The 27912-nt window shown below is 37.6% G+C and overlaps 1 protein-coding gene across 1 annotated transcript in view; it reads right to left on the reverse strand.

Annotated features, from left to right (window-relative positions):
* MEI4 (meiotic double-stranded break formation protein 4) overlaps positions 1-23927 on the reverse strand; it is a 71731-nt gene extending 47804 nt beyond the window's left edge. Inside the window, exons 1-3 of the mRNA XM_029962795.1 lie at positions 23474-23927; positions 14156-14407; positions 1688-2223 (exon numbers count right to left, since the gene is read on the reverse strand). Coding sequence (XP_029818655.1) covers positions 1688-2223; positions 14156-14407; positions 23474-23495 — 810 coding nt within the window. The 5' untranslated portion in view covers positions 23496-23927. The remainder of the gene's footprint in view (positions 1-1687; positions 2224-14155; positions 14408-23473) is intronic.
* Positions 23928-27912: the final 3985 nt, after the last annotated feature.

Below are 27912 nucleotides of genomic sequence, written 5' to 3' on the forward strand. Positions count from 1 at the left end.
GTAATTGGTTTATACAATTTTAAACTCAACTGTTTGATTCAGGTAATGGCTGCCCATAGTAATGACTGTTAACTCAATATTTTGGTGGAAGCAAGATATAACGCATCGCATAAAAAACCATCTGTTTTAGTGAAGTTATTCAGAGAAAATATGCCACTTTCAAATTACGTGGACATACTCCAAATGATTTAAAAAAGCATTTTGCAGAGTTGAAACATCCCTGATCTATCAGGGTATTTTCACTCACTTAACTTAAACTTTGCCAGGTTCCTCCAATCAACAAATAATCCCTCTCTGGATAACCTCTTGATTGCTCTCCTACAATTAACATTGCTTTAATTATTTATTGACTTCCCATTAGGGCAGAAGAAGGGAAAGGGTGGAAACACTGGACATCAACTGTGAAGAAGTTCTCAATGAAGGACTGTTCAAACTCTCTTTGTTCTGTATCTAGTGATTGCACAAAAAAATAAAAGGAGTCACACCTGGATGACTCCATTCCTGATGCCACACAAATAGAAGGTAAAGACACATTCTTTCAAAATACTGGCCAGGGACACCTCTAACTTAAAACTAAGTATCACACTGTGGTGACACTGAAATGGAATGCATTCTGGTATTAGAGACACAAGGCTCTAGTCCTGGAAGGATTTAATTCTGAATGCTTTCTAACCAAAATACAGGTATATCCTTCCCAGCCAACTCCCTCTTAATTTGGTAATAATGTTTGTTTGATGTTTCTATTCTGGGGTAAATAGTCAATACATAGTGGGATTCATATGAAATTAAGGCAAATGGGTACATCCATCCACACGTGCAGCACATGTCTAAAGACAACTTTGGAGCTCACCTTAAAATAGGCACCTAGTACCTCGTCAGCATTCTTTAGGTTCCAAGGATTACAGAGGATTCTCATTTATTATAATGATAGTGCAGTTGCATACATGGGGACACTAAATTGGTACATCTAAGTCTCAAACAATACCACCATCATGTCTGTTCCAAGTTACTCTAAAAGTCAGAATGAAAACCAAAAATCCTAAGACAGGCAACGGAATCCACTACTTATGGGGCATCTTATGAAGACAGGCCGGGCATATTTCAGTTGAATGAGGACACTAACAAGATGGTGCATGGAACAGCACGGACTGATGTGTACAAACAAAATGCAAGGCAGTGCTATTTACTGTTTGTGCTGGAGACGTGCTATTTCTGAATTCTTCACTCATTTGCTGATCTATTTTTAAAACAGAAATTTGCAAATATCTAGAGAGTGACAGACCTTCTGCAGTAAACCAACCTATTTTATCTAGGTGGTCAAAAAAGAATAAAAATAATTGTATATTCATTACTTTGTGAATATCTACAATATATCTTCAGCAAGAGAAACAATGTGTTTTTCTCTCACATTTTCTATAAAGTTGCTTTTAACTGCCTTTTTATCCGTTCTTAAAAGACCTATACTCAGGAACAGGATAGAACTTCTTGCATGCATGAACAAGAACTGTTTCAAATGCTTTAGAGCATTTATTGCCCATATAACAAAAAAGAACAATCACAAAAATCTCAAAGTGGTATTCTTCGAAATATAATAAGGCAAACTGATATTTAAGAAGTGCATAAAACTAGGAGAATATTCCATTATACTGAAGTGGGGTAGGAAAGATGGAAGATATTTTAAACTTACCCTATTGACACTGCTGTTTCTTAAAATAATTTGAATTAGATTTTTCTTAAATTCTTCCAGCTTCTTGAAACACTTTTTTAAAACATGATTAGATAGTTTAGTATCAGTTATTAAACTGACCAAAACACAAACTGCTTCAGTAAGAAAATTCGAAACTGGAAATTTAGGACTGTTGTAAAAAACAGTCAGTCCATCAAGTAACTGAGACACTGAATTGCATATGGTGAAAGAATCATTCTCAAGCTCTGAGAAATCTGCTTGAAGAATTCCTCCTTCTGACAGTTTTCTTATTTCAAGCAAATGTTGCAAAAACTGTACTGGAGCAGTCAGAGATTGCTCCTTGCTACTATGGCAAAGATTCAATGGGGGAACTTTGACATTATGCTCAGATTGGTGAAAATCTGAAGCTATGCCTAAAGAATCAAATGCAGAGTCATTAGAGACATCACATCCAGAGTCTTCTAGCTGGCTTGAGTAATTCGTAGGGTTTATAGATTCTTGATTCAGAAGAGTTTCAGCAGAGGTACCTGGTTTTCCTGAAACGCAAAGGTGAAAGTTACATTTGTGCAATGTTTCATTATGTATGTTTATGGAAGGTGCTTTCAGGCAAAAATCACATATTACATGTGTATTTTGCTCCCCAAGAACTTCCCATGACTAGAATATAGCTGTCAAAGAAGATGATATTTTTAAATTAAAGTCAAAACTTTCACAAGGTAGTGTCTATTTGTGAACAAGGTGTTTTATGCTTACAGCAATTTTGAGTTTCAAACTATCAGGAATTTTAAGTTTTCACATATATAATTTAGGTAGATATAACACAAACAATTTAAGTGAGTATCTATACTCCCATTAATTCCCAGGGAAGAAAATGCATGCAAATTTCTGGTGCCCCAAACATTTTCACTACTTTTACTCTCAAGAACTTCGACTGCTTTTAAAAGACAGTGAAAGTCTGTTACTATAATTGCATCAAATAAGATATTCTCCTTTATGTGTACTCTTTCTCCCCAGTCAGGTAAGGAATTCTAACAGAGTCAAAGCTGAACAGAACATTACACTTGATTTTTTTTATTATTTAACAGAGAAAAACATTCAGAATCAAAAGCTTCTCCAGTCACCATCTATCTCATCTCATCTTCTTCAAAGACAGCCAAACTACATTACAGAAGGTATGCATTGCATTCACACCAATAAATTACTTTTGTGTACTACTGTAGAATCTCTTTCATCCCATTTCTCACATTAAATACATTTAAGACAGTACCTCTTGGCATAAACACAGTACTAGGTGACAACAGACACCTGTTCTACATGCAACCTACGCAAAAAGATCACACAAAACAAGCAAGAGCAGTGAAGTGGAAGACCAGTGCACATAAGCATCTTGATGCCACGAGGCAAAGCTAGAACCCCATCTAGTTCTGCTCTGCTTACTAGGGCAGAAATTACAGCCACAAATTGCTTCTCCTCTCTTAAAAAACTTCTATATACTCTTCATATTTTCCACAAGGATCCAAAGCAATACCATACTCCTCTCTCTTGGTATTCTTAAATTAATAAAAGAGCTTATAGTTGGTTTGGCCTAAAAGGAAATAAATGTTTCATTTCATAGCAAGTTAAAGAAAGCATTTTTAACACAGTAATCCAGAGTGTGCTGTGCGCTAATAAAACACTACTCAAAAATTTTTATACAGACTTCACTAAATTTACAATTTCAAATTGAATTCTGACCATTACTTTAGTCCCTGAAAACATACCAGATCATCCAATGACAGTACTGCTACCAAGATCAAAACTGGAAACATGGTTTATTTATTTATTGTTGAATTTCATGCCTTTAACATTCAGACGTATTCAAACTGCACAGGATTCGTAACAATTGACTCAAAATGAAAGGGTCAACTGTAGGGAAATAACTGCTTTTCCCAGGACATAGGAAAAGCTGGGCTTTTAAGGTCAGCCTAGCATTTTACAGAATAACACTGTTTCCAAATGCCCTGTGTGCCCCTAACTTGGAAAGCAAGCAAAGAAGCAAAGCATGCTTCCCATGAACATGCACCAATCTCTCATATCTTCTCTCCCTAGGGTTTTGAGCAAAACACATTCCAGAAGAAAAAACCTGAAAGTTGGTTTTGGTGTCATTTAAGGAAAATAAGCCCTTCTAGGGAATCCATCTACTGTGAGTTCCACTATGAGGGTATTTTATTCCTGTTCTTAATCCCACGGGGCAATGTGAAAATTGCTCATGCGGATATAATGCCAGAAGTCAAAAGAAGAAAGCAAGAACTACGTGCAAAAAAATCCATATGTATGTTCACTGATTCTCTTGTGGAAGAAAAAAAAATAGCAGAGGTGAAAGAAAGGAGAAGAAAAGAGAAGAAAAATGGAAGGATAGTACAGCAATATCCACAGGAACCAAACTTGAGCTGTTCTCAAATAAAAGAGATACCATGTTCAATGAAACACTCCTTCCAGCAGGAGACAATGTTGCATTTACACTTGGGTTTCTATTCACTGACATATCAAACTCCTGTCCCATGATGAGCTTCCAGAAAACCGTGTTACAGTCCCCAATATCAGCATATTCCCAGTTAAATGAGTAAGACAAAATGCTTCAAAAATGTTTACTCGTTTATATGTTCTAGTCATTTGGGGAGATGGCAGTTATCTTTAAAAAAAGACAAATAAATAACCCACCAGGCGATACTTATTATTTCCCTCAAAATGCCTAGAAATAGCTTATAATTTATTTCTTGAAAGAAGTTACACTAATCACTTTGTACTGACCTATTATTTAAAGAAGAAAGCAGTCTTGACATTCACACCATGTGGTTATCAAGTACAGAAAAAAAACCCCAACAAACAGCATTAAGCTTGCCTCACACTAACAGGAATCTTTAAACAGTAATTTCAAGAACATTTGACTATAAATATATTGGAACAAGAAATGTGAAAATTTAGTGTATGTAAACTGATCACAAATTTTACAATGCCTTTATATAAGTAATTAAATCTCTGGTCATGAGCAATTTTGCAGCCTTCTTAAATATGTCACATAAGATTAAGGAAATATTTAAACTCTTAATTCCTGTTTAGGACTTTAGCTCCTTACTACTGTAAGATTCTGAGCTGAAAAAAAAAGCAAGATCCTGAGCCCCAAGCAAAGCAAGATATGGTCACAAGAAGAGCCTTGGGGTGCAAAGGCTGAAGAACTGACATCCCTCTAAATATACTCACCACTGCAGAAAGACTATGGCCTGAAAACCAGAAATCATTAAGGGACAGGGGAGTGACTTGCAAACTGTGTACGGTACGTCAGCAAGGTGTGTAGGTACTAGAACTCACATGTACATTCTGCAGTGGGACCACAAAACACAGAGGCTTTTGTTGGGGCAGTGAGGTGCCAACCAGCCTCATGATTAGAGAATGGGGACTCTTCAGCTAGTCCTGAGGAAGTAGAGCTCTGGTAAACACCAAAATCAACCCCATCTCCCAAATTCATTCTCTCATACCTAACATGGGTTGAGAGGCAGCCTGTAGCCAGGAGCAGGGGTGGTGAAAGATGCTTTTTAGACACCTGTGTACTGCCACAGACCAGACAGCATTTGAATGAGGAAGGTCACATGCCATATGTAGTTCAACATTTAAAAACTGAAGAAGGGTCCTCAGCTCATGAACTTGTTGTAAAATGATAAAATGGTCTTCCAGTCTTTTGAAAAACTTAATATATCTGCAGCTCCACCACCAACAGGGATTGTAGAACAGAAAACAGGCTTGAAGGTGGCAGAGGCAAGAAACAAAGTGAATACATTATCTGAATTCTGCAAAGAAAAAATTACTTCAGTTTCAAGCATTAGACATTGTTAATACTCTCTCACTGTGTGAGCATATGCATGGATTATCACTTGAAAATCAAAAACAATGACATTAGACATTTAAAGTTCTCTTAAAACTCGATAGGCTCAGTTCCATTTCTAAAAGAAAGAGGCAATTAAAAATGAGACAATCTTGGAAACCTCTTTGATGATACTGCATTCTGCTTTCCAAGTAGGTGTTCAGTCAATAACCTCTAAAAGGAAATGAAAACCTATGTGAAATTATGTCCACTTCTGCATTTTTCAGGACTATCGGTTATTCCTCATTTAATCTTCATTGATTGGTTTGTTTGAAGTGCACTTTATATGAACAATGAATCAGGTTTATTCTCTTATTAAAAAACCCACATGCCTTTTCTTCATATGTAAACGTCTCTATTCTGCTGTTTTCATTACTAACAAAGCTGGCTGGTTGAGAAAAAAAAACAGCCCCCCCTAACCCAACCCAAACCCAATGGTGTGCCATATATTTGGCACACCATTGTTGTCCTGACCTGGAACCAAGCCAAACTTCTGTTTTCACTATTCTGAAATAATAACGAAAAAATAATAAAAAGATTCTAGGATTCTCCAAGAAGAAATTTTAGAAGCCATGTATCCCACACTTTTCATCTGCATTTCCATGTTTTTTTATAACCACCTTGGAAAAAAAATGTCCTCTGTTTAAATCTAGGGTGCTTTTTTTATACTTTTTTATGCTAAGGTGCATGCTGACATACTTTATCCCATTTAGGAATAATTTCACAGAAATGAATATAGGATTGAGTATCTAAAATTCTCAATGGATTGCTCAATGCCGGGGGATAAATGCTTCTCTGAAGGCTTAGAAGCATATACTTCAATTTGTTAAGGATTTTGCTAACATAAAGCATCTAAATGTTTAGAATTCAGTAAGAACTGAGAAGGATTTTGAGGATATAAACATTCATTTTAGGGGATTTCTGTAGATGACAGCACAAGTCTTTTGTAGTTCAAGTCAAATAAAGAATACTTGCAGTAAAGATATGAAAGGATAAATAATCAGGTGACAAACACAGGTCTGGGTCAGTTAATGCTCATCAAGCAGTATGACAAAAGATCTGACAATCTTTACAATATTGACCATCTCAATGACATGACTGAAATTTGATTTCTAAGCTAGATAGGGGATATTTCAAGATACTAAGTGAATTAATGTTACCTACAGACTGCAGGTCTGAACTGGTGGTACTGAACTGGAAATATTATGTCTTATTAAAAATGCTTCACATTGCAAACCAAACTGAGCTTTGCTAAGAGACATGAAGTATCAGCCAATGACATGGATGAAATGAAGGCTGAAATGAGGTGGACTCCTTAAGAAATCAGCTAGAGTATTCCTTCCTAAAAAACCCCCTCTTTTCTTGAATATACCATGGTATAAAAACTTAGTTTTTCTCTTCATATATACACAAGGACACAAACAAAGATTAGCTTGAGGAACTGAGATTCTAAGCTTGAGTTAGCTTAAGGCTGCCCAAAGAGGTTGTGAAATCTCCATTCACAGGGACATTCAGAAGCTGCCTGGACACAGCTGTGTCCTGCACAACTGGCTCTAGGTGGCCATGCTTGACAAGGGACTTGGAAAAGAGGAACTTCAGTGGTCCCTTCCAGTGTCAACCATTCTGTGATTCTGTATTTCCAGTGAAAAATTTGACTGATCCTTAGCTTCCTACAGTAGACTTATTGGTGAGAGGATCCTAATTGCCATGGCCACACTTCTTAACCTGTTTTTACCACATACGTTTATTTTTCCCCAAAACTACCATTGTTACCCAGAAGAAAAGAAATTAATCTATACTATATTCTGAACCCACTTGCTTTTATGAACCTTATTCCCAATAATCACCATTCATCTTATGAGGAACTTGATCTATACAGGCAACTAATAAAATAATAACAAACATTTCCTCTTGTGGGGACAACTGGGTTGGTTTTACCTCTGAATGGGTTCCTTACACAGAAATCTGGAAAGAAAAGGATGCTTCTTGGGTCCCTTTACCCTAAGTATGTGCTTAGAACAGCTGTAGCAATGCCAATGGATAAGATAGAAAGCATCTGCTTTCAAAGGGAGAAAGTTTCCACAACCAAAACAGACCTGTTATCCATGGAAGGAGCAGTACTCTGAGATTTCAATGAATCATTACACTCCAGCTGGTGCTTTCTCCAGATTGCAAATTAACTTATTTAATTATCCTGAAAAGGCCTCAGCTTTCATAAAGTTCCCCATTGTGTCACTACAATTATGGAGAACAGATTTATCTCATCATCATATTGCAAGAGCCATATTCCTATAAATCTGTACTAAACACAATTTAACTTCATTTTTGCCATCTCACAGATCTGTTCACAATTCTCTGCTCTCCTCATAAAAAATAAAATACTTTTTAGGTTGTGAGACATTCCTTGCAATGCTGCCTACTTGCATTATTTCCACTGGTAGAAGCACGGGAGTACATTAGTACACTTTAGATGTCAAATGATAGTTCATTTTTTAAGTACTGTCTGTCTGACACCCATTATGCCTTAGAGAAAAAAATGTTGAGATGACACACTGGGCTGCCCTTATAGATCTGTATGGAGAGAAGGATACTCTTTTTTTGTCGGAGAGGGAGAGGAAAGGCAGATGTAGGGAGGAAGAATGTCTTTATGCAGAAACATCACATCCCTAAGCACCAGACAAAAATAATCAGAACTGTTTTCCACGGCAACACCAAACTAAGTGTTGACTGCTGCCCAATGGAGAATCCTCTCACCTTGGAAGGCATACAAAGGAAGAAGTCAAAGGTACCGCTCAGGGGCTGACAATTCCTTTACAACTGTCATGCTTTTGCATTTCTTGCTTTCTGCCAAATACCAGGGGAGAGAAAGTGCTGACAGGACACAGCAATCTGTAACAGCAGCTCATTCAAACATACCAACTTGAAGAAATAGCTTTTATGTAAACATACCACGGTAACTTGGTAATTCCAGCCTATAGTCCTCCACCTTACTACCATGCCATAGGAACTAAAATTGTTGCTAAGTGCTACTCACAGCAGATGTAAACATTTCACACTATTTAATCTACTTTCTGGAGAGGGAAATAATTTCTCCTAATAGATTAATGTGTTATTATTATTCAGCTAGATTTGGACTGCTGCTATCTCCACTAACAAGGAAGACTTCTTTATGAGGCTGCAGATAACATATTCACGAAGGAATCTGCATGTTTTGGTCTGACCTTTCTGAATTCATCTGATTGGTTTCTCTTTGAAAATGAGCTTAAACAAAATCTATCATCAATTATGTTCTCTCGCCACTCCTTTTAATGTAAGGAGGCAGAGGAAGCATCACAAATTACATTAAGTCATGATGGAGAGTTTTGCCCTTTCAGAAATTTGAGATCAAATTAGTCAGAAAAGATTTGGCCATCACTTTTCCTGCCACCATCAAAGCAGAACTTATCTGATCCTGTCTTTGCCCACCAAGGAAATGCTGGGGCTTTAAGATGAGCACCCAGAGTTTCCACCTCTTTCCATTGAGCAAGAAATACCCAAGCCATGACTTACAGGGAAACAGAAAGGGAAGGGAAGGCTGAATTCTATGACCCAAACCAAGGCTGCTGGTAAATTGGAGTTGGGTATTGTTTATAATCAGTTTTACTTCAGCTGTTGAGTGGGCTGGTTCCAGTTCTGTATGCTTCTACTTACACAGGAAGTCTGAGAAGTCTGAAGTAAGAAAAAAGGAGACTGAAGTGTCTTCATTCATACTAATCTGCAAAGGAAGCTGCTCCCTTTTTCCACGCATACAACTAAATGCCTCAAGGAACACACCAAGTTAAGGAGTGAAGCAGGAGATACAATTTTTTTTTCCTGGCTCTTATTCCCAAAAGAGATACAAGTTGCTTCTTTGACACAGGAAATAGAATATCCTGCAAGGTCGAACACAGCCTCGGGGTACAGTTAAATATCAAGACATTCACATTAATCACATTCTGACTCAGAGTTCAAAGTTTCCCTAAACACACAGACACGCTACAGTAGGGTGGATTGGCAGCCACACGCTACTGTTGAGGCTGAGAACAGGAGGGGACTTCAGGGCATGGCAGATGAAGTTCTACTGTAAATTATCTATAAAAGGAAGACTAAACTAATTCTAGAAAGGGACAGTGTGGAAAGAATCTGATTTTTATTTCAATTAGAGGAGCAAGCAGTTCAGACATTTTATGTCTACCCACTGCATAAGAAGGGAACAACATGAACCAAGACTGAAAGTGAAGCTAAGGAAGGGAGAACACACACTTGATACAAGTTTTGCCAAACATATACCCTGGATAATTGATTTGGAACCCTTCAAGAGCATCAGCTGAAACCAACCATGGCAGTAAATATCTACCCTTTAAATTGTCATTCTTAAAATATGTGCTTGGCAAAAAAAAAGTGTAGAGTACTGCATTTATGCCTTCTTAAGTCGGAGTAACAGCCGCAGGCTTTTCAGAGCTCTTTAAAAGAGCCTGCCAAGAAACAATATGATCATTGATTTTATGAGCTGATAACAGTGAAGGAATTTGTCTTAGAGGACAGGTGCTTCAATCCATGAATCTATCAATTTATCAGTGCTTTGTAAGACCCTTTATCTTTTCATGTAGCTCCCAAAGCAAAGTGACAACAGAAGGCTCAAATACTTTATATCCTTATTCTTGGAATAACACCAAGAAGTTTATATCCTCCTTACTGTGAAATTTCAATCTGAATCAAAGAAAGGCAGGAAACTTTGATTTAATATGAAATTTGACTTTTTTTCTACTCATGGGCATAGTTGTCAGGACAATACTGTCAAGGTGAAAAATAATGAACAGATAATTACAAAAAGATTTGCTTCTCCTCCTCAGATGATGATGATTGACGTACAGCCAAAAGCACCACCAAGGAATAGAGTCCTTGTATTCAGAAAGGCAACGGAACAGGAACTTGCAGACACAGCACAGTCATTGAATATACACTACAGCAATTTTATAAACACATTAAACTGTAACAGCTCACACCACCAAACAGTGTACCTGCAGCAAAGCATGCTCCTCCCCCGAAGTTAGGTACCTTTAACTTTTTAAGGGTCTCTGAGAACGAAGAACTGTTCAGATGGGACAAAAATAATTTAGACAACATATCTTTAAAAAAATGCATTCTTTGTTCTTTCTCCTTCATGTGTTTGCACATCCATGCTGTGTGCAACTTTATGTGGAGAGGGAAAACAGGTATCACAGCTTCAAAGAGCTCACAAATTTCTCACATCAGGGAAATAAAACTCCGTGGGCAGTCTCTAATCATTCCTGAAGCCTCTGAAAAGACCTACTATTATTATTACAAACAGCAGGTGGGAGAGGAAAGCTCTCACACTCAGAATGCAGAGCAGGGAAGATACAGCTGCAAAGTGAACCTTGGCTGAAGGACTCAAACTCTTCAATTCTGAAGAGGGACCAGCAGAAACAAATGCAATATGTTATCCTTACTGCATGAGATTTTCTGTTAGTGGACTCTGTGAAACCCAGGCATTCTTTTATCTACAGGGTTGTTAAACAAAATGCAAGAAAGCCACATAAAAGCTGAGGGTTTGAAACCATTTTAAGAGGCTGCATTATTTTAAGCAGAATACCAACTCCAAAAATGAGGCTGGAGAAATGAGTAGAGGAGGAAAAGGATCCATGATATCAGCAGATTATTTGGTACTCAGAACAATCCTAGCTATCCTCATCCCTAAAGAGCATGTCTCTGGTGTGATATTAGGTGGTACACTCGGGCTACCTATACCATCAACAAAAAACTATACAAATGGCTTGATGGATCCACAGTAGCTTTCAAGTGAACAGGATGAAACAGCACTTCTACCACTTTTTTTCTCAACTTAGATTCAAGCTCCTGATGTCTCCATATCTCAGCAGTAACCACCTCTAGCTTCTAATCTCCATGAGCTTGAAAAAATCTCAAAACTGGCACAACACACAAGAAAGGATTTTTTTATTTTCCCTGCAGCAGAAGATGTCAGTGGTGTAGTAGCCCCTATTTCAGGAAGGCTTTGCTCCTATGACCATCTTCCTATATATAATAACCACAGGTGTTCTACTATTAATATATATCACCAACTCGATCACCAGAGGAATGCATAGATCTCACCAACAGATAGCCCATCTGGTATCAGTAACAATCTTACTTTACTCAAAAAGCAAGAGACTGGGCATTTGTCTCCAATGTCACTGTAATCATGAATGCCCACTAAGCAGTTACATCTGATGATGAACATCCTCTTTCCAAAATAACATATGGCTCAAATCCATTATCAAAAGAGATCACATGCCATACCAAAATTAAAGAAGAAAAAAAAACAAAGAGCCAAAAGAACAAAATATCATAAGAAAAAATGGCCATCTCAAAGTTACACTCCAAGAATCTGAAAGTGTCCTTTCAAAGCTAAGGAAAACGTGCATGAAGAAATCTATTCAGTTCAGATTTTCCACATATTTTCGTGCTCTTACACTCAAGTGGTTAAGAGAAACTGAAGGGGAAGACTATGCCCTACTTTTCTCGGACACTGTGTGATACAGTTGGGGTTGATGTGAACTCCCACAGATATTTCATATGTCAAGAGGTTTTCTGCCTAACAGGTTTATAAACACTGTAGTCACAAAAATAAACATTTCAAGGAAAAAGCAGCTACACACTAGTCCTTCAAATCAGTCAGGTGCTGGTTTTGAACTCCAGAGAAATCAAGAAATATAGAAGGATTATGGACAACAGATACTCATCTCTACTATTTATGAGTCCATTAGCTAAAAATAGACTGAAATTAAAGTTTGGCTTCACTAAAAAACTAGACTTGGTCAGATATGTTGAGACCTTGAAAAATTAAAAAAGCTATCCATGAAGAGCAGCTTACTTAAGTGATTTGGGAATCATAGCACTCTTTCTAAGCTAGTCAGACTACTACGAGCAGAATGCAGACTGAATTTTTCAGACAATTCCCCACATCCATATTAGTGAATATTGCAATGGGTCAAGTGAACCATAAACTGCAGAGTAAGCACGCTATTTCCCTGTACAGGTAAAGAAGAAAGCGCAGAAATTTAGTGTAGCTGTCGACATCTAAAATTACAAAAGATTTAACACATTTCATATCTGTGAACAAACTTCACTGTGACTAGGGCAATGAAAATTAACCACCTTTGCAAGGGGTGTTATCTGCCTGGGATGGTTGCTTTTCTCTTCCCTTCTCACAACTAAAATTTAAAGACTCTTTCAAAAACAAGACTTAGAACACAGAAGTTGCAGATGAATTGGTTTTATTTGTTATGTTTTGCTAATCGATTAGTGTTTACTATGTTCTGCTTAATCCACAATTAGAATATCCTCATCAGACATTAGATGTTAAGAAATCTCTCCTGAAATCTCTCTAAAAGCTACTTTTACTCTTAGACTTCATGTTTGGAACAGGTTGCAGAGAATTGACACATAAACAATAAGTAAGTATGAACGGTCATTAAATCACTTTTCTAGAGAGAAAAGCCTATTATAAAAATTAAATAAATAAATCATTAGAGCTTCTAGCTAAAGTCTAATAATGCATCCCCCCATCAGTCAAAGTTAGAAACTAGAAATCTCACAAGGCAATAAAGAAGCCACTGTTTCAGTACAAAAGCAGTGTGGTAAAGCCTCATCAAGTTTTCTATGAGGGAAACTTCTAAAAATCTCAAGTCATAAATCAACTATTCATCTTGATTTTAGCGATCCCCTCAACAGCAAACTCTCTCTTTCAGCCCAGAGCATTTTGACCTCCTTCTCCCAGGGAAACATCTTCCCAGAACCTGGAGACATTCTCCACTGCCTGATTTCCAAGCTCACTCTGTGCCACTGATCTCCTGGAGCAAGCATGACTCACTCCACACGCACGAGTTAGAGAAACAGTGCTGTTTGAACCCATCTGTTTTAGTTTTATTTTTTTTTTTCATCTTCTTTAACTAACAGCCTCCTTCCTGAGTCCTACAATATCAGACTCACAATATTTTATCATATGCCATAAAAAACCCCATTCACCCATCCAGAGTCTCAATACACTAAGAGAATCAGCAGACATACAGTCTTTTGCCTGCCCAGCCTTCCTGTTATACATATTAGGGATTAGCACTTCCAACGCATTAGGCTTAAATTCAGATTTTAAACATCTGTAAAGTCGTTAAAAAATATGCAAGATGTCTTTAAGACCTGTTCCAAATATAAATAGGGTACATCAGTATTCTTACAAACTAGTATCTCCAAGGTTATAGAGTAACATTTATTGACAATTTTTGCTGCAATTATTCTGTATAATACATATTGATTCTGAGGGTTAAATATGTAAATTCTGCTTAAGGACCAAATTCTCAAGCACAATCCCATTACAAATTAATTAAGTGTTCCACTACTTCAGAGCTTTGGAAAAAAACCAGAAAGCTGTACACTGAAGACTCTCATATCTAGGCAAAAGAAATGCTACAGGCAACATGAAAGCTATTTGGTCCCCTGCTACTGAAACATAGTCAGAAATTATTTGAGAAACTTACTATTTTCCAAGCAGAATCTTGGACAGATCCGGTTCAAAAGAAGTTCTTGTCTTAATCGAAGAACTTCAGCTTCCAGCACTTCAACTTTCCACTTCCATCCAAAATCTTGTTCAGATAAAGTTTTGGCAAGATGCTCAGTATATTCTTTGGAACTCTTCCCTGGTGGTTTCGAGTGGATAATTGCAAAAGCCAATGCTAGTTTTGATATTTTCAAATACCAAATTTGATTTTCTCTTCCATCTTTGATTTCTACTGCATTAGAAAAATAGAAAACAAAAACATTACTTCACTATGACTCCTTTAAGGAAATTATGCACAGTATTTTCTTGACTTTGAAAACTATTTAACAGCGAGACCAATTCTTTTGTTTCTAATGCATTCCTAAATCATCAAGGAGAAGAGTAGAAATACAAGCATCTGTGTGCAGTGTGAGAATAAAACATACATGAGCTGTACTCCAGCTATAAAAATAAAATTGAGGCAATGTTTGAAAATAATTGTGGAAATAGCACGCACTTTAAATAGGATTATTCGAGCAAAATTTTAAATTCAAATGTTATCTTGACTAAAACAAAGATGAAGACACTAAAAAGACTAACCTCAAAAAAAACCTTTGACACCCCCTCCTCCTTACCAGAAAAACCCCTAAGCCCATGACTAAAGAAATCACAGGGGGATTATTTACACTTAAACACAATACGTATAATTTTTTACCATGAGTTTAAAGTGCTCAAAAGATAAAACTTTGAGGTAGTCTCTGATTTTGAACACCTGGTACTGTTACCCTTGGAAGTTCTAAGAATACACTAAGCCTCAAGCCTGCAAAAAGGTCTATGCAGACAGCTGCAAGGTGATGTAAGTGGCTAGTAAGGTAAGTGAAGAAGACAGTTTCATCAGGTCTGGTACAAACAATGAGGATGGGGCAAAAGGCACTTTAGGAGTCAGAAAAAGAAAATATTTAACTAGATGATTATGTCATGGGCAACAGCACAGGACTTGGGAACAAAAAAGGTAAAAAATAAATTAAAAATAACTAAAAATAACTAGCCTATCTAATTGCTTGTTTTTTCCTAATTCTACATCAATTTAATTCAGTTGTTTAATGTATTTTTTCTTGAAAAAATACTACTCCCAGACTAATAATAATAATAATAATAATAATAAAAATCACTTCCTACACTTTTGTCCTCAAATTCTTTCATCCTCAAAGGATTAGCACCCCTGTGGGACAACTAACTGGTGTAGGACTCTTGTTTACCTTATACATCAAAGGAAATGTTTACAAATACAGAACTATGCAATTAATTGAACTGCTTTCAAAGCTGTGAATAAAATGAAATACATGGAACCACACTGAAAGAAGAGTAAATAGCAACAGTAAGGTATTCAAAACATTCAGCTTTGAACCTGAAAGGTGCTTCCCAAATTATCTCATCTTCTAAATAGAAGCTGCACCCAGATACTACTCAAACAGTGTCTGGCAAGTTCCATTCTTATAAAGTTCCTTTGCAGAGCAGAGCCATAAATTAGGGCACGCAGAAAGACGTCTTACAAAAAAGGCTTTCACTAGTGATTTAACATTTTGGTATCTCCAGAGACTGCTTTGCAAAAGCTTTCTGATCCACCTTCCTTTTAAGGACAAATAAAGATTTACTTTCTGCTTCAAAACATGCTTTGTCAGTATTGGCATTCTCCTTTAAATTACATTCAGGGAAGTTGCAGAAGGACCAACATTCTAGTATGAGACAGGGAATGGCATTTAATATCAGCATGTCATGAGTGCCTGGGCGCCTTTTATCATCAAAGTCACCACCAGTACCTTCTTATCTATGGTACTCTGTTTATTTCTACTTACATATTATTACAAAAAAACCCCAACAAACAAACCCACGAAGTTAGCTGTCTGGCCACTGATATATTACCACTATGCTACAGTGAAAAGTATGAAATACTACTTTGGTAGCATTTTTTCACCACTTATCACCAAAATAGAGAGAGGTATTTTTTTACTTTGTTTTAAAAAAAGACTACTGTGTTTTAAACATAAAAAAACCTTAGTGCTCAAGGTAATAACACAACACAGACAAGCAAGGGGATATTTCACCCACAACATCCTAAAATACCATTTTCTAAAGGAGATGTATTCCTAATAAATCACATATACGAACCATTGTGTCTTACCACCTAATTTAGCTTTAAATCACAATCCTTAAAATTTCAAATAGCACTCCACCTTAACACTCAGGACATACATTTAGTTAATGACTAATTAATAAATATTAGTTAATAGAATTTAGTTAATAATTACTTTGGATTTTGAAGAAGGCCTTTTCCTCTAACATCTTATACAGACTCCTACAGTAGGAGTGTGTTACACTGAATGATTTTAAGGAGATATTTTTACTCTGGAGAAAAAGAATCACTACTTTTCTAGAATAATTACTTGTAAAGATGCCGTTAAAAAAAAAAAAAAAGGCAGATCACAAAGCTGGTTCTCCTTAGAAACAAGACACAATCAAAGCATTTTTTGGAGAAGTTATTCTTTCAGAATTTTAAAAATCTCTTGTCTAAAACCAGATAATTAATGAAAAATAGCAATATTCCTGCATATTTCCAGAAAGAGTAGATTTCTCAAAGATTTTATGGAGAACATACAGCTCTCTCACCTCCTTTCTGTCACTGTCACTGTCACTGTCACTGTCACTGTCACCATCTCTCTTCTCTTTGCTGCCTTTATGATCATGAAAAGAGAAGCTTGTTTAACAAAAAGCAGGAGTTCTACAGGCTGATTCAGGTTTTTCACTGTTCCCTAAAAGACCAACTGCTCTCTCAGAAACCACTGTAAAAGTCCTCTAGAAAATAACACACCGGATGATGCTGTTAGAAGTAGAGGGATGCTGGCCAACCATGCATTAGCAAAAATTGCACGGCAATCTGTTGCTCTCAGGAAGTGCTGCACCACCAAATGTAAATACATTCCACTAAAAGCATATTGGCAGCTACAGAGTTTTATCAATAATATTTTTGCTCCTATCAACATAGAAATTACACCAATGCTTAGGTAGAAAAAAAAAGTTTTAGACCAAACCAAAAACTTTCCTTGATTGGGAATAGTATGAAGCCAAGAGCAGAAAGAAGTCACTAGTCTAGTCCTGCTAATGCCAAAATATGTACGACAGGAATCAAAAGGATCAAGAATTATCCTCCAAAACATATCTGATACTGAGTGGGAATAAGTACTTACACACAAAGTTCTATTTGTGTGCTTACTGAGTGTTAAGGAGAGAACCATCAACCCCTTGCAAACTCTGCCAGAAGCAGGGCACAGCACAGATACCATCTGGTGACAGGTTCCCTATGCAACCCCCCCAGTCCACAAACTGGAAGTGCCCTCAGAGGACCTGATGGGTTGACATCACTGTCAAACAGGACTGGGTCCCCAGATTTCCAACACCAGAAAGAGAGATCTCCCTGTCTCCAGCCTTCTAATCCTCCTGCAGGACCCACAGCCCTGCAGAGATCCTAACCATGGAAAGCTGCTGAGCAACTATTCACCTGCAGAAATAATTAGAAAATAAGCAATGAACTGTCCTGTACAGCTCTGTGTTACATAACCAAGGGGAACTGAGATGTAGTGTAAGATTCTTTGAGGACCTTTGATATAAACTTCTGGTAAGTCCTACCTTGTTTTTTACATGGTCTGAAACATGTGAAGAGGAAGTAATTCCCACTAATCAGAAAAAAAAAGCCCACCCCACTAGTTTCAGATGGTCACAGTTTTGGTTTGTTTTCTTCTCAGTCTGAACTTCATATATTTAACTCTATTCCAAAGGAGAAAGGTTTCACATTATTGTTAAAAAACGTAAAGAATTCAAATCAATCATTATTATCAAAAAAAAAAAAAAGAAAACATTCACTAAAGCCGTGAAACTTGCATCTAAACTTAAGCCATTCATTAGTTTTAACAACCTATAAAATCTCCTATTTCCAAAAATAGGACCTGCACCGCCACAAAAGGACTGCACCTTGCTAGTTAGTGGTCCCCGCTTTCATACCAATTACTTCTTGTCAAAGTCTGGAAGCTGAGGTCAAACACGTGACATCTTCAAAAAACAAGGACAATTCCCTGAGCCCGCTACTGGCATAAAGGCATCCACTCCTCCCCTAGCACTCTCCACTCTCTCAGCTGTCAGAAGATGATTTTCCGCCTCTTACTTCAATGTTTCTATTTTTTTTTCTCCACTGTTAACTACATAAAACTGAACAACTCAGTCCCTGAGTGCACACTTTTTGTTGTTTTGTTTTTCTTCCCCCATGCCAGAATGCGCTAGTGTCAACACAGGCTGACAAGGATAACAATAATTTTCTCTCTTTAACTGAAGTGCGGGGATGATCCCTTCATTTTTCTTTGCATTAACACATGTGAACTAGAGTAATTGGTCTCCCAGAAAGGTTTAACCTAGAAAAAGGTGCAGTTGAGTTTGCAGTCAGATCAAAATGGACTGCCTGCTGAAGAAAAACCCCAGTGATCTTGGGATGAGCCTACCCCAGCTCCTGGGCCTATGTCCACTGGAGCTCCTCAGCAGTTCTGGATTTCTCTACCATGAGGAGCCACAATATATGCTGCACCAAGACATCAAAGGATGAGCTACTCAGTTTGCACAGGTGAATCCTCAGCTCTAGAGCTTTTAAGAAATTTTTCACGGGTCTTTATGGGTAAGAGAGGTGAATTTTAGATAATTTACCTTTCTGAGTGGTACACAGTTTTCTGACTGATATTGGAAACAGGCAAGTCACAGAGAAACGGGGGGGGGGATGGCTAAATTATGCTATGATTTAAAATTATAAAGTACCTCAACATAAAACCAAAGCCTAAACTTGTTTGAAATAATTAAACATTGGAGTAATACTCATTAATGTCAAAGAATTGCAGACCTCAGGCATGATTTCTAAGTTTGCCCATGAAATTCATGGCTAATAATGGAAGAAACTGCTGCAAATGTCATCGACAAAACCTTATTGCTTTCAAGAGGACACTCACTTGTTACACAGATCACTATAATCTCAATTTAGAAAATAATTTAAAAAATTAATAGTATAAGACATGAAATGGACTGTAACTCACTTAACTTCCAGGCCATTCAAGGGCTTAGTTTTCTTCACATTTGAAATTTTTTTTTGAAAATAAGAGGATTTGTCAGGACAGAAATAAATTGTCATTCATCACTACTACACAGTTAAAAATCTTCAGACAGTCCTAAATATTAAAAAGAAATGCTTTTCCTTCTAAATTTAAGTGTATGGTCTGTCCTTAAAGGTACAAATATAAAAGGAAAAATTGATTTGTTGCCATGATTTTTACTTTAACTAGTCTGTCAATTACACAGTGCAAATAAAGGTGACAAAATTACCCACTTCTCTGTAACCTCATTCTGCTTTACACAAGAGAAATCAGGATACTGACTCACTGTGATGGAGCACAAAACCCTGCAAGTGCTCCAGTGGAACTGGGCTGAGCTGCAGACACATAAGGCCATAACATTAAGCAACAATAAAATAAACTTGATTTAATTGGTATGTCTAGCATAATACTGTCATCCATGTATATAAAAAACAATGATAATGGGACAGCTGCATAATCAAGATGAACCAAAGTATGCCTTGTGTTCCAATTAAGCAGCTTTTATTGTAAAAATGTATATTAAACCACAGCTGTGGTTTAATATACACAGTGTCATTTTTAAACAACCTATTCTCGTAACACACAAAGTTATGTAATGTGGACATACTCACTGAGCAAAGAACTTGCTTTTCCTAAAACAAGCCTAACCAATAACTCCAGCATATTTTTAATAGCTCAAAATGCTGAAATAATATCGAAAATAATAAATACTTAAAAGCACGAGAAAACTTGATTTAAATGTAGCATGATTTTTTTCTTCAAACTATTTAACTTCTAAATAATTTTAGTTTCTAATAGTTTTACAAATTCTCCAAAAACAAATAATATGAATGCATTGAAAAAATATTTTAGAGTTTATTAACATTCCCCAATTAAAACCGTTTCAGAGAATTTAAGAACATAAACAAGCATAATCCCTCAGGATTTCAGTAACATTTCAGAGGTAGGATTCATCTTCTCTTAACAGAAATCTACAATTTAGAAGGCTACAGCTGCCTAGACTTCCTTTATTATCCATGGGTAGAAACAGAGGTTTCGAACATTAAAAATACACCAAGTTATTTGTACATCGACTGTGTGGTGAAGTTAAGTCGTGACCCAGAACCATTTGTTTCTCTTCACAGACTACACAGTGTTCAGATGACTAGATCAGATGCACACATGCACTGTGGACAGCTAACTTCAGTGAGATGAGTTGCTGCACCACAGGCAGCTAAAGCTGAGACCTTCAAAAAACTATTTAAGTGCCTAACTAACAGGAAAAATTCTGCAAGGCCGAAACCACCACCTTTTAAAAGACGTTTGTAATTCTAGATCTTTTGAATATTTCTGGGGAAAAAAAAAAGCTTTCTAGAAGAAACTCCAAAAATCATGGAAAAAAATTGAAAGAATAACTTTGTGAACATATAAACATTTTCAATGCACAAACAAAATAGCAAAGTAAAACAGCAGGAACGTCAAGTATGCCCAAAATTATACGAGCATAAAACAATCAGTTCAGCCCCTCAAAGTTTCTGTGCATCACTCTTCAATGAGATCATTCAAAAACACTAATATAAGCCTGAGTTTTCTGGAAGTTTAAAATTGTGTATATGTTCTCCCTAGAAGCTGAGAGTTCTTCCCTTTGCACTCCTTTTTCTCCTCCAACAGGTTTTTTTTATGTGTCACTTACAACAACATCTAATTGATCTGGCACACACTACCATTACCATGTGTCTCTTTACTATTTTGACTACCAAAGACATGAAAGTATTTCCAGAAAAGGGAATTTATTCTATAAAACCCACTGTTCAGAAATTAAATTATAACTCAGTGGTACAAATTTATCTATTCTTATGTCAGCACAGATTTCATCCCCTACCAAAACAAAATTGTGATCGTTTAGTCAGCTGAGTGTAAATCCACTCCGTTCAGGAATTGAGGATATACTTTTCATTGCAGCTTTAAGAGACAGACCACGAAATTCAGACTCTTACTCTTTTACAAAGTTTCATATTTGGTAGTAATAATTACATAAAGTATAAATTTACAGTTGGCATTTTGGACTGTGGAAAACAATCACAGCCTTTATATAATGCTAAGTTACAACAAGAAAGCAGCCATCTCTCCAAGATTTTCTTATTACTAAGACTGCATTAGCTTTTCAATGTAGAATTTCAAAGCTGAGTTCACAAAAAAGATAATTATCAAGAGTTTGGAGGATTATACAGAGGCTAGTGACTAAAATATCACCATTTTTCTTTTCAGTTTCACACTTTCAGCCTTTACCTGAACAGGCTGGTTTCCCTAAGTTTTTAAAAGACCAGTATCTTTCAGTGAACAAGTTTCATTCAAGTATGCTTCCAGAAAGCATCCATCGTACTTAGAAAACCTTGCTCTTGGGTTTCTGACAGAAATTTAATATTGGCAGAATGAAAGATGAGATTGTTCAAAAGAAAGGAAATGTTTGTACTAGAAAACAAGGAAAAGATTCTAGGAATCTAGCTCTCTAAAAAGCATATATACTACAGATACTAACATAACCATAGCCCCATTTGAATATGTAGTGTATAAATAAGAATTTATGAAGCACTAGAGATTGTAAAAAATATTGAACCACTGAAGGCACTTGCCAAGCAATTGTAGCCAAGTCCATAGACAAGTACTTTTTACACTTTAATTCAGCTCAATTAATAGTCTATTCAAATTGAAAAAATGTCTGAGTCACAAAGATGGTCAGAGGGCTGGAGCACCTCTCCTATGAAGACAGGCTGAGAGTATTGGGGTTGTTCAGCCTAGAGAAGAGAAGACTCCAGGGAGACCTTATAGCAGCCTTCCAGTACCTAAAGGGGGCCTACAGGAAAACTGGAGAGGGACCTTTTACAAGAGCATGTAGTGATAGGAAAAGGGGGAATGGCTTTAAACTGAAAGAGGGTAGATTTATATTAGATATTAGGAAGAAATTCTTTACTGTGAGGGTGGTGAGATACTGGAAAGTGTTGCTCAGAGAAGTTGAGGATGCCTGTCCTAGTTTCAGCTGGGACATTTTTTCTTAATAGCTGGTATAGTGCTGTGTCTTTTGGATTTATTATGAGAATAATGTTGATAACACCCTGATATTTTGGCTGTTGCTATGGACTGTTTACGCTAAGTCACGGACTTAGTGCCTCATGCTCTGCTAGTGAGGAGCTGCACTGGAAGTGTTCAAGGCCAGGCTGGATGGGGCTTTGAGCAGCCCAGTCTAGTGTAAGGTGTCCCTGCCCATGTCAGGGGGGTTGGAACCAGATGATCTCCAAGGTCCTTCCAACCCAGGGTATTCAGTGGTAAGACAAAATTAATCATTGCTTTCTTCCATCAGCCACTGAGAAAAATGCAAGAGACGACGCACTATGATTTCTCAGTTTCAAAGGATGGGGTAATCAGACACAATCATTTGAATTCACTGACATTAGAAATATTCAGTTTCAGGTAAAAATACTGGCAACTTTGATAACTCTTTACTATTCTGTCATACTTGCATATCCATGCAACCTTTTTTTAACAAGCAGAGCACTAACACCACTAATTGAATCCCAGAATCTATCCCATACACAACAATACAGTGTTCTTACTTGTGATTTGGGTGAAATGAACACAAAAAAAAATTCAGACCTGTAACAAATCAAAAAACTAGGAATCTGAATAAATATTGAGAGAAGACACTCATAGCTGATATTCTTCATTATTAATAACCAAAGCAGTGCAACTTCCATGGGAAGGCTTCCATTTCCTTCCAAATAAACCAAATAAACTCAGCCTTTCCTCAGGAAACTGCTCCTCAAAAACTCGAGGCTTACCACGCGAGGCCTTCCGCCTGGAGAGCCAGGCAACTGTCCCAGGGGAACCAGGAGTGCCAGGGGGCTGTCCCAGGGGAACCAGGAGTGCCAGGGGGCTGTCCCAGGGGAACCAGGAGTACCAGGGGGTGTTCCAGGCAGCCCCCAGACCGGCACCCCTGGGCGCGGGGTTTACACACGGGAGATGTCCCCAAAGGCCAGAGGCACTCACTGACACCGCGGGGTGGGGGCACCTCCTCAGGCTGCTGCCTCCATCCCGGGGCCTTCGGTCCCCCTCCCTCACCGCCTCCCCGGGCAGCCCCGAGAGCCTCGGGCCCGACCCACCTGCGGCGGCCCCCAGCGCCATGGCGGGGGCAGCGCCTGCTGGCCCGGGCAGTGGGACGCGAGCTCACCGCCCCTGCTGGGATCTGGGATCAGGCACAGCGCCAGCCCCGAGGCGCTGTGGTGCGGGCCCCTCGGTGCGGGCCCTCTGCGTCCCACTCGTGCTGATCTCGGCCACACACGGGTGTTTCGTGCGGGTGTTGGAAGACCGTACGGCCTGGGCCTCGCCTCCCGCTCCAAGGCCGCCTCAGTCGGGAATGTGCAGGGAGGAGGAGGCCAGGGAGCCCCGCAGGAGACATGTGAAGGCCCCTTGTGCGGGCAGAGAAGGAGGGGCTGCAGCCGCGGGCAGGCTCTGGGCCGTGTGGCCCTGCGGAGGGTGCGGGCCCAGCCCGGGACCCGCCCGGCGCTTGGGCTTCGCCTGCTGAGGGGCGAGGTGTCTGTCAGAGCTCGCCGTCCCCTGGGACACCTGAGTGGGCCCCCACGCTCGAACACTTTTTACTGCTGTAAATTGCATGCAGGTCTCTCGAAGTGTTTTGCGGGTCAATTACAGGTCTCTTTAAACTTTTTGTGTGTTTGAATATCCTAAGAGGAAATGAGATCATAAAACTTCAGAACAGTATTTCTCCAGCAGTGCATTGGAAATAGAAGCTGCCCTTTAGCTGAAACACTGTGATCAAAGCTCACAAGTTAAGAAATTAGCTTTGTATGTAAAATTATATTCTCTACACAAACTGTGCTGAAAAGGCTGTGTAAGGCTTCTTGGCCAGAAATGGAGTGTATAGAGTCATAGAACCAGAGAATGATTTCAGCTGAAAAAGACCTTTAGGGTCATTGAGTTCAACCATTAACCCAGCACTGCCAAGTCCACCACTAAACCATGTGCCTAAGTGACACATCTATAGTCTTTTAAATACCTCCAGGAGTGGTGACTCCACCACATCCCTGGGCAGCCTGTTTTAATGCTTGACAACCCTAAGAAATTTTTACTAGTGCTGAGGAGGCTAATGTTGAGGAGGCTGAGTAAATTAACATTAGTTTATTTACTAATGTTGAGGAGACTGAGGAGGGAAGACAGGAGGAGAGGTAAGAAAGTAATGAAGCAAGATGCATTAGGTGCAGTTAGTGTCATCACAGTATGTCAAGATCTTAAGTAGAGGGGGATGAATCTTTCTAAGCACAGAAGTATTCAGATGTGACAAACAATACGTACTTTTAAAATTCTTACCTCCATTTCTTGTTCTTGGATAATCTCAACAGCTTTATTTTTATCATGCTCTTTTGTTCAAAAACAATATACATAGTTGTAAACTTCTAAGCTAATGTACTTAATTTTCTTTTTTTTTTTTTAAATTACCTTCCCAACTACTGAAAATTGTTAACACATTGGAACTTTCATTTTAGATTTCAAATGATAAATTAGACTGCATAATTTAGAGACTCTCTTCATTCTGACAGCACTACTTATTTCTCAGTGAAACCCAGGGGGGGGAAATAACAAAACATTCTCTAGTCTTCCAGTACATTGACATAGCAGCAGCTACACTTTATCATTTTCTGTGCATCTTCTGTGCATGTAAGTGATGCAGATGCTTTGCAAAGTGGACGGGCATTTTGTAGATCGGAATGTCCATGTTTTCATATAATCTTTTCCACTGAGACTGAAATAAAAGATTCAGAGACATCAGTGCTTTTAACTGAAAACTTATGGTTTGTATACAGACAGCTGAATCTAAAAAGCAGAATTAGAAAGAGGCAACATTATTACTGGTCTAAAAAAGAAAGTGGCTCTTCTTTTTCTGAGAGTCCCAGTCCTGCCTGCAATTGTAAGCTTACTGAGAGACACCTAAATATCCTGAGGCCTTCTACTATTAGCTGCCTGGAAGGATGTTTTTCACTTGATTATTTTGTACTTAAACTGCATAAATAAAAAAAGAGCCATGTAAATTTAGCTTTAGATGGACAAGTCCTTTTATTTTTTTAATTTTTTAAATTTTTTTTTATTTGGAACTAGTAGTCGTTAAAAAGAATGTGTCTTAAACTTGCAAAATTATTGTGTACAACTTTCAGAATATCAACCAAAGTACACCTTATCACAGGTTTTAGGTTTGTTTTTAAAATATGTTGACTATCCCAATATTTTCAAGGTGAAAAAAAAGCTGGTGTCTCCCCTTGCCATTAACAGAGCAACTCTAAGGACTTTTCATCTGAAAGCAGGAAAATCAGAACACAATCAACTGCCGAATCACTGAGATGTGTGCTCCTGTTTTATTGAAGAACACTTTTCAAAAATAATGTATAGAACTTGTATTAACTTTATGCAGTGACTATTTCTAGTGATTACATAGAATCACAGAATCATGAAGGCTGGAAAAGACCTCCAAGATCATTGAGCCCAACCTTTGACCGATCACCACTCTGTTAACTAGACCATGGCAGTGTCACAGCCAGTTGTTTCTTGAACACCTCCCGGGACGGTGACTCCACCACCTCATTCCAATGCCTGAGCATGCTTTCAGGGAAGAAATTCTTCATTGTGTCCAACCAACATAATCTAACATTACTTTTTAATAAATGAGCAAAGCGTTTGTGCACATGTATTTGTGCACACGTGCAAATTCATGTTATGTCCAATAAATAAAAAATAAGATACTATTCCCATTTTTATGTCCAAACATGAGGTGATTAACACTGTGTGTAATCCCAATTGAAACAACAGTGAAATTAAGCTTCGATTTGAAATAAGCTGTTTGCACTTCATGAAGGAAGCTGATTCTACTAGTTGCACATGAATTCTTTTGATCTCTGTTTCTGAAGATGTCTTTTGATCTCAAGAAGAGTGAAAAGATACCTTTGTGGCAAAAGGTCATACAAAATAATTAGCTGGTTTTATTAATAATTAAACATAAAAGCAGCGCAGGTGTTTAATTACATCAGAGGTCATGAATTCTCAGTATTTAACCAATCCACGTACTGAATAATTTCCAACAACTAAGTGATCAACTGAGAACAAACTCCAAAAACACAGGCTTCAATCAGTTGTTAAAAGTAATATGAAATACATTACTGTCAGACATGCACTCCCTGCTCTTACTGGTTGCCTACAATATCAACACCAGTTTGAGCATGAAAGAATATTTTTTCATTTGGAGAACTACAGTCTGTCAGAATTTATAAGACATCTTTATTTTTTAATGTATGTCTACTTACCTGAGAACTGGAAGTGTCTGAAAACACGTATAAAATATGCTGTCTCAACTATTGCAGTTGCAATTTTGTTTAGTTGATGTGGGGCTAGAAATAGTGTCTCGAGAAGAGCACGTGAAAATCATGAGCAGGAGCATCAATGTCTTCTCATTTGAACTTTTTTCCATGTGTTACAGGGCTATATTTAATTAAAAATAAAAAATTTTGGCATCATGATTCTTCATTACTCAGCATCATGCTCTTTTCAAAACAGATTATACTGTGTTCGTGATGGCTCAATTTTGTATGTAATTCTGATGACACCAGTATGGCTCAAGCAGTCCCTTTGAGCATAATCTGCAATTCTAAACAAGTCATCTGATTTAGAATGTTGAGGGAGTTATGCAATGAATTCTTTGTTTCTGTGCAGGAAACAAAGTATTACCATGAGGAAAAAAGGATCACACTTCAGGGCCTGATGCAATGAAAACGTCAATCTACAAAAGCAATATAAAAAGTTAGACATAAGATGAGGAGAACAGGGAAATAATAAAAACTTGTTACCGTTAAGAGGCAACATACATCAGTTATGAATAGATACTTTACAGTGCTTTATTTAACTGTCATCACTTACATAAAATTAGTAACAACAGTTTCCATTCCTTTCTTTATAGTATACATAAAGAAAGATAAAACCTTTCCCTCGAAGAATTTCATATCTGGAAATCTATACGAAAAGATTCTCACACCACAAGGTAAGAAAAAGGGTAAAAGCATGTTAGCAAGTAATCAGAATGATGTTTAAAAATAATGTGACAATATAGCAGATAATTTTCTGCATTTACATTTCATCATTTATCTAAGAGTAACAAAACAGTGTTGTGAGACATTTCTCTGTATAGGTCAACAGATGTCTGAGAATAAAGAAAAATTAGAGCAAAGACATATAGAAAGAGTTTTCATTTTATTTAGTACTTTTTATTGTAGTTCCACAAGGCTTTCTTTATGAAGTTTATAAAAAAGCAGAGAGATGAACAGGCAATTGCTATGAAATAGCTAACTTAGGATACAGAAAATTCAGGTTACACTTCTAAACACAGAACTTTAATCAAAGAACCTCTGAGCAGTTCTCCCTAACTGCCTCATCATATAGGAAATTGAGTGCATTAAAATATCCACATTATTCTGATTTAATCCTAAGACATTTTGATTGCCATTCCTCTGTGCAGGCATTGGGTGTCAGCTGCATCATGGGTTAC

This window comes from Manacus vitellinus, unplaced genomic scaffold (genome assembly GCF_001715985.3).
Source record: "Manacus vitellinus isolate BGI_N305 unplaced genomic scaffold, ASM171598v3 scaffold_4_pilon, whole genome shotgun sequence".
NCBI lineage: Eukaryota > Metazoa > Chordata > Aves > Passeriformes > Pipridae > Manacus > Manacus vitellinus.